The following is a 7,794-nucleotide window of genomic DNA, read 5'->3' on the forward strand; positions in this document are numbered from 1 at the left end:
AAAGGTGAAATAAAGACTAGAGAATTCATTGCTAGCAAGCCTGCCTTACGAGAAATACTGGAGGAAGTCCTTCATACTGAAATTACACCAGAATCCATGGAAATAAAGAAGATCAGAAATAGTAAATACATGGATTAAAAAGAAATATGCTATAATTTTTCATTTATTCTCTTAAAAGACATAAGATTGGCCGGGCATGGTGGCTCACACCTGTAATCCCAGCACTTTGGGAGGCTGAGGAAGGCGGATCACAAGGTCAAGAGATCGAGACCATCCTGGCTAACATGGTGAAACCCTGTCTCTACTAAAAATACAAAAATTATCCGGGCATGGTGGCATGTGCCTGTAGTCCCAGCTACTCGAGAGGCTGAGGCAGGAGAATCACTTGAATCCAGGAGGCAGAGGTTGCAGTGAGCCAAGATCGTGCCACTGCACTCCAGCCTGGCAACAGAGTAAGACATCTCAAAGAAAAAAAAAAAAGACATAAGATTGCATAAAGCAATAATTATAACACAGTATCGAGTTTAGAATACATAAAAACAGCATAGAGGGAGGAGTAAAAGGAAATAGCATTGGAGTATAATTTCTATATTTTACCAGAATATTAATCAGAACTACATTGTGATAAATTAAGATTCAACCACTAACTAAAAAATAGTTTTGAAAAATCAAGAGGAATTAAGTAACACACTTAATATTTTATACTAAAAAAAATATTTAGGCCAGGTGTGGTGGCTCATGCCTATAATCCCAGCACTTTGGGAGGCCAAAGTGGGAGGATCACCTGAGGTCAGGGGTTTGAAACCAGCCTGGCCAACATGGCGATACCCCGTCTCTACTAAAAATACAAAATTAGCCAGGCATGGTGGCGCATGCCTGTAATCCCAGCTACTTGGGAGTCTGAGGCAGGATAAATCGCTTGAATTTGGGAGGCGGAGGAGGTTGCAGTGAGCTGAGATCATGCCACTGCACTGCAGCCTGGGTGGCTGAGCGAGACTCCATCTCCAAAACAAAAACAAAAACAAAAAACAAAACAAAACAAAAAAACCCCACACACAAAACCCTGTCCTCCTCCAGGGCCCTGCCAGGGCTTTATTTCTTTGTGACAGAGTGTAGGGGAGTTTAGGTCATCAGAGACCTGGTAAATACTTTTTCAAAATTCCTTAATAGAGGGCCAGGCGTGGTGGCTCACACCTGTACAATCCCAGCACTTTGGGAGGCCAAGGCAGGTGGATCATCTGAGGTCAGGTGTTTGAGACCAGCCTGATCAACGTGGAGAAACCCCGTCTCTACTAAAAATACAAAATTAGCCGGGCGTGGTGACACGTGCCTATAATCCCTACTACTCAGGAGGCTGAGGCAAGAAAAAAGGTCGAACCCGGGAGGCGGAGGTTGCAGTGGGCGGAAATTGTGCCATTGCACTCCAGCCTGGACAACAAGAGCAAAACTCTGTCTCAAAAAAAAAAAAAATTCTGAATAGAACGTTAACTTTTTTAAAAAGATGATTATTTCCTTGAGCACAGTGACCTCTACTGGTACTAATATAAATTAAAATGCAGTTTCTGTTTTTTTCAGTTTTGTTTTCAACATGGGATCATTTGGAGGACACATAGAATCCTTCTTTGAAACACATGTGAGTGCTGCTACTTCCTTGTTATAATAGAATAAACCAAGCCAATCTTCCAATAACGAAAACCACTTCCAAAGCAGTGGTTTTCAATTCTGGTTGCATATTAGAACCAAGGGAGAGGCGAGGCACTGTAATCCTAGCACATTAGGAGGCTGAGGGTGGTGGAATGCTTGAGCCCAGGAGTTCGAGACCCACCTAAGCAACATGGCGAAACCCCATCTTTAAAAAAAAATGCAAAAATTAGCTGGGCATGGTGGCACATGCCCCACATGCCCGTAGTCCCAGCTACTCGGGAGGCTGAGGCAGGAGGATCACCTGAGCTCACGGAGTCAAGGCAGTGATCATGCCACTGCACTCCAGCCTGGGTGACAGACGCTCTCAAAAAAATCACCAGGTAAAATGTTTAGATTAATACCCAGGCTTCACCACCCTCAGTGATTCTTTCATTCAAATGTCTTTAAGCACTCTGGGTGATTTTAGTCTGCAACTAGCAATCAGAACCACTGTCCTAGAGTAAAAGTTTTCCCTACTATGATCTCATTCACCAATTTATGGTGTGTAAATGTGTTTGGCTAGAATTTGCCCCCTAGCTTCACAAAGCACTTCAAGGAATGAGTCCTGGAGAAGTCGGTCTTCCCAGACCAAAAGTCTTATCTTGGTAAGGCCCTGGCAACCCTACAAATAATCTTGGTACTCAAGATCTCCAGGTAAAAATTGTTTTGAAAGTTGTGAAGTTGAAGACAAATGTCTAAACCAGGGGCTGGCAAATATTTTCTGTAAAATGAAAAGGAGAGTAGATATTTTAGGCTTTGTGGCACTTTGTCACAACTACTCAACTCCACTACTGTTAGCACAAAAACAGTCACAGCCGATAAGCAAACAAGTCATGGCTGTTTCCATAAAACTTTATAAACACTACAATTTAAACTTCACACAATTTACATGTCATAAAATGTTAATTTTTTTTCAACCACTTAAAAATGTAAAACTTGGCCAGGCATAGTGGCTCACGCCTGGAATCCCAGCACTTTGGGAGGCCAAAATGGGAGGATCACTTAAACCCAGGAGTCCAAGAACAGCCTGGGCAACAAAGCAAGATCTCTACAAAAAATAAAAAATAAATAAGCCCAGTGTGGTGGTGCATGTCTGTAGTTCCAGCAACTCGGGAGACAGGTGGCAGAATCACTCGAGCCCAGGAGTTCAGCGGCTGCAGTAAGCCGATTGTACCATGGCACTCCAGCATGTGCAAACAGTGAGAACCCGCCTCAAAAAAAAAAAATAAAAATGTATGCTGAGGCCAGGCACAGCGGCTCACACCTGTAATCCCAGCACTTCAGGAGGCTGAGGCGGGCAGATCAGCTAAAGTCAGAAGTTCAAGGCCAACCAGCCCAACATGGCAAAACCCACCTCTACTAAAAGTACAAATCAGCAGGGCGTGGTGGTGGGCACCTGTAATCCCAGCTACTTGGGAGGCTGAGGCAGGAGAATCACTTGAACTCAGGAAGCAGAGGTTGCAGTGAGCAATCACACCACTGCACTCCAGCCTGGGTGACAGAGCTAGACTCAGTCTTAAAAAAGAAAAAAAAATATGTATGCTGAAAGAGCATTTTTCAAGTTGAGATTGTTAAAAATCAAGTTTGATAGCCCATCAGGTAGGAACTGATTCAAGGAAACAGGTACTCCTATACACTGCCATGAAGGCAAACCAATACCCAGCAAAAGTCATAATGCACATACCCTTTGGCTCAGCAATTCCATTTCCCAGGATGATGTGGATAAGCATGTTCACCTGTCAGTGATGTACTGTACAGTTATTCACTGCAACACTATTTTTTTTTTTTTTGAGACGGAGATTTTCTCTGTTGCCCAGGCTGGAGTACAGTGGCGCGATCTCAGCTTACTGCAACCTCTATTCAATCGGGTTCAAGCAATTCTCCTGTCTCAGCCTCCCAAGTAGCTGGGGGATTACAGGTGTGAGCCACTGCACCCAGCAAAACAATTTTAAAAATTAAAAAAAAAAACTGATTCCTCATCAGTGCTAGGCTGTAAGTTTAGAAAGAATGAGTCTGGACCAGCACTTTTCAAATCAGTTATCTATTTGGCAGTTCCAATCACAGAAAACAAGTGGGAGATGCACCAAAGCTTATTTTGAGATCAGTAACAGGGGTGCCAAGTTGCACGTGATGTAAGAGGGCCCAGACAGCCCTTTTCCCCACAAGGGTAGAATTTGTTTAAAACCATTTTTGCCCCTACCCCTCCTCCATACCCTTTTTAGCCTTTCAATACTCATTTCTAGGACGCTGCTAGCTGCCCATCCTAAAGCTACAGGATTAATGCCTCCTACTTTTGGCTGAGAGCTCCCACTTCCAAAAATTAAGTATCAGGATTATTTGTTCAATCTCTGCAGATTTATTGTTGAGTAAACTTATCTTTATATAATACAGAACAATTAAAGCTAACCAAGTGCAACAGATAAATAAGCCTGCCAATCATACACATAACTTTATACCAACCATAATTCAGCCAGTTGTCAAAATTCCAAAAACAAAGAATCCAAATAACTTCCAACATACTAGCGATCCAACTACCAAATAAACTTGATGCAGACCAGTATTCCCAAGTTGCAATGGTATCCAATGACTTTGCTGAAATGCATAAAATGGACAAGCCTAGGTATCTGTGCAACCAGCAGGGTTTTTTTTTTTTTTTTGTACCAAGGCTAGAGAATGCCTGGTAAAAGCTTGACCAGAAAACTCTCAAAACTAACTGTTACTGCCCTACTATTCTTAATATATTTAAAATCTGAATAAAGAACCTACTGGCTGTAACATTCTAAGGTCTACCAGACGCTACCAAAAAAAAAAAATTAGCTACATGGAGTGTTGCTAAATATAGCTGAGATTTACAAAACCACTTTAGTCTCATTGACATTTCTGATTGACATCTTGAATTACTTTGCACCAGCCTGGCAAAATAGAAGAATGTTGATGGTTGGGAACTGCAAAACCTAGCTTGAAGATTACCAGGTCTTTGCTCAGAATAAGACAATCCATTTGAATAGAGGAGGAGTATCTGGGCTGGAAAATTTTGCAAAGCTGGTTTACATGGTGTTTTGTCCCTATTTCAGACAATTCCTCAAACATGCATTTTTTTGGTATAAAACTGGTTATAACTAATGTAGAAAGCAAAGAAACGAAGACCATTGAGTAGAATTCCCCCTATGTTGGGGAGTTCTGACACTATGCCACCTAGTAGTAGCCTGAAAGCTGCAATTAGTATAAAAATCATCCAGAAATCAGTTTCTCCCTATTTGTCATACATTTAATCACTTTTGCTTAGTTCCTGTCATGCTCATTTACAGACAGATCAGTGGTCCCACTAGCCTGACCACTGATCCTTAGTTTGACAATACCTACTAATACCAACTTCAAACGGATTAGCTAACTTAAGGATCTGTCATGATGCATTCATGCTATATTATAGGGGACTCAAGGTCATCTTACCCAAAGCTACAAGGGTAAAATTGAATTTTCAAAGTCCCTTAAGATCCTGGCCAAGTTTTATGTATAGAACAGTTAGTGATGTTCAAGACTTAACCAACACCTTTCAATTCTGAATGTACGTCTGTATGAATAAGGTTAACAATTATAATGTCTGACTCTGAAATTCATCAAATTGAGAAGTGTTAATATTGAACACAAATCAAAAATCTAGTTAGAAACATTTTATTTAAATGTGCCAAATAAAAACCCACATTTTCAGACCATAGGATGTTAATACATTCAACAAAAATTTATATTATCTTACTGCTGTGAATTTACAGAGTAGTAATCCAGATCCATTTTGATTAGATGGTTGAATTATCTTTCCTAGGTTACACTTTACAGACATCACAAATCCCTTATAATAATGTAAACAAAATAACTTTTCCCTAAAGGGTGAACTTGAGAGCTTCAGTCCATTCTTTCAGGACTTGCACTTCTGCGAGGACTTCCTGATGGGGAACGACTAAAAAGAAAAACATTAGGTTTGGATCCAATTAGTGTCAATTCAAACTCTCATGTACAGGTACTAACTTTCAATAAATTCAAAGGTAGCCTAAGGTACTAATTTCCTATAGCAAAGACCTAAAAATGACATGAGACTTACATATTCATCTTTTGTCCCTGGCTTAAGATTAGGCTACCCTGGCCGGGCACGGTGGCTCGCATCTGTACTCCCAACACTGGGAGGCCGAGGCAGGTGGATCACCTGAGGTCAGGAGTTCGAGACCAACCTGGCCAAACATGGTGAAACTCCGTCTCTACTAAAAATACAAAAAATTAGCCAGGCGTGGTGGTGGACCTGTAATCCCAACTGCTCAGGAAGCTGAGGCAGGATAATCGCTTAAACCCAGGAAGCAGAGGCTGCAGTGAGCCAATATTGCACCACTGCACTCCAGCCTGGGCGACGGAGTGGAAACTCCATCTCGGGAAAAAAAAAAAAAAAAAAAAAAATTAGGCTATCTTCCTTGTCAAAATTGGAAGGTCAACTTGCAGTTAAATATAACAACTATTTGAAGTTTTCTGGTCATTAGCACTATGCAGGTAACATATTTGCAAGACTTTTCTCCTCACTTTGAATCTCTTACTAGTGGGGAAAAGGCACGTTTCTTAGCAAAATTTCTACCAAGTACTCACAGGACCAATCACATCTTAATAATCACACTAACATTTTATGACTAAATATTTCCAGCTAAAGTATAAACTAATGTTCTTGAATCAAGAAAAGCAATCATTTCAGAAACTTAGCATAGTATTTTAATCTATATAGCACCAATTCTCCAAAGAGCTCAAAGACTGCAAAGCAGTAAGCAAACAAATTCTGCAGAGGCCACACTTGACAGGCAAGATCTGGCAACAAAACATTTAGCTTACCTTCTTTTTGGAGATGGAGATCTGGACTTTGATCGGCTGTCAAAACATGAGAAATTCTATTAAAGAAAGAGTACTAACCAATCCCTTTCTTGTAGTCACCAATACCATAAAACAAACCCCCAAAGGTTCTAAGCTTAAAATGTCAGACTGCACTTAAACTGAAAAACATCCTACCAGTTGTTGCTAACAAAGGCCAATCTTCCAACAACTGTTTTTCAAAAAAATGAATCAATTACTATATCATGATTAATCTTTTACACTGCATATTAATTTCAGGATGCTTCTCCATGCACCTATCAGTTCTAACAAGGGCCTCTTTAACATAATCCCCAAAGTCACAAACTTCTTTCTCACTAGTTTTACATTCCCTTGTTCAGGGAAAGTCAGTCAGTAATAAATAGGACATACACAAATAAGGTACTGCGTTCCCACTAACAACTAAGTTTAGAGTTAACACTTAAAATTTCAACAATTAAAAAACACTTTGAACTCTTTGGATATTGGTGCCATATAACTAGAAGAGCATAATCAAATTTTTACCCTACCTGCTTCTTGGTCTTGAAATAGACCTAGATCTTGATCTTGACCTCGACGGGGATCTTAATAAAAAAGTGAAAAACACAATTGTACCAATTATCCTAAGGAATTTCCTTAAACAACTACTCAACACTGTATTAGGTAGGTTAGGCGTAGAGAAGCTAAGACTAAGCAAGATACAACACTTGCCTTATTCTAACACTTTCAAACAAACTGTTACGAGACATAAGGAACCACCATTTTAATTACTTGTTTCTATCACTCAGCTGGTTACAGTTCCCGTACAGGAATAACAATCTCAAACACTGTGTAATATCCAAGGGAAACACATGGTTTTCATTTGATAAGACTGGTATGAAGGAAGCAAAACTAACCTCACTTAAGGCACAGATTCCTCAGCTGGGCACTGTGGTGCACAATGGTAGTCCCAGCTACTCAGGAGGCTAAAGCAGGATGAAAATAACCAGACCCCGGCTGGTGTGGTGGTTCACACCTGTAATCCCAGCACTCTGGGAGGCCAAGGCGGGTGGATCACAAGGTCAGGAAATGGAGACCATCCTGGCTAACATGGTGAAACCCCGTCTCTACTAAAAATACAAAAATTAGCTGGGTGTGGTGGTGGGCACCTGTAGTCCCAGCTGCTGGGGAGGCTGAGGCAGGAGAATGGCATGAACCCAGGAGGCGGAGCTTGCAGTAAGCTGAGATCGCACC

General features: G+C 40.9%; 2 protein-coding genes across 9 annotated transcripts in view; one reads left to right on the top strand and one right to left on the bottom strand.

Moving 5' to 3' along the window:
* Positions 1-7,794, top strand: part of GALM (galactose mutarotase) — a 112,860-nt gene that overhangs the window by 86,965 nt on the left and 18,101 nt on the right. The window contains exon 7 of one of the 2 annotated variants that reach the window (XM_023216309.2): positions 1,576-1,633. In XM_023216309.2, the coding sequence (XP_023072077.1) occupies positions 1,576-1,626 (51 nt within the window). In that variant the 3' untranslated portion in view covers positions 1,627-1,633. Of the gene's footprint in view, positions 1-1,575; positions 1,809-7,794 lie in introns of those variants that run through there. The other variant, XM_023216308.3, reaches the window with a different exon arrangement.
* The window catches only part of SRSF7 (serine and arginine rich splicing factor 7), an 8,680-nt gene continuing 4,902 nt past the window's right edge, over positions 4,017-7,794 (bottom strand). For 3 of the 7 annotated variants that reach the window (XR_002732419.2, XM_023216302.1, XM_023216301.1), the window contains exons 6-8: positions 7,092-7,145; positions 6,547-6,582; positions 4,017-5,638 (exon numbers count right to left, since the gene is read on the bottom strand). Coding sequence is in view for 5 of the 7 variants with exons in the window: in XM_023216302.1 (XP_023072070.1) it covers positions 5,584-5,638; positions 6,547-6,582; positions 7,092-7,145 (145 nt within the window). In the remaining 2 variants the exon portion in view is untranslated. Of the gene's footprint in view, positions 5,639-6,546; positions 6,583-7,091; positions 7,146-7,457; positions 7,527-7,794 lie in introns of those variants that run through there. The other 4 variants (XM_023216304.1, XM_023216303.1, XR_002732418.1 and 1 more) reach the window with 3 other exon arrangements.

This window comes from Piliocolobus tephrosceles, chromosome 15 (assembly GCF_002776525.5).
Source record: "Piliocolobus tephrosceles isolate RC106 chromosome 15, ASM277652v3, whole genome shotgun sequence".
Taxonomy (NCBI): Eukaryota; Metazoa; Chordata; class Mammalia; order Primates; family Cercopithecidae; genus Piliocolobus; species Piliocolobus tephrosceles.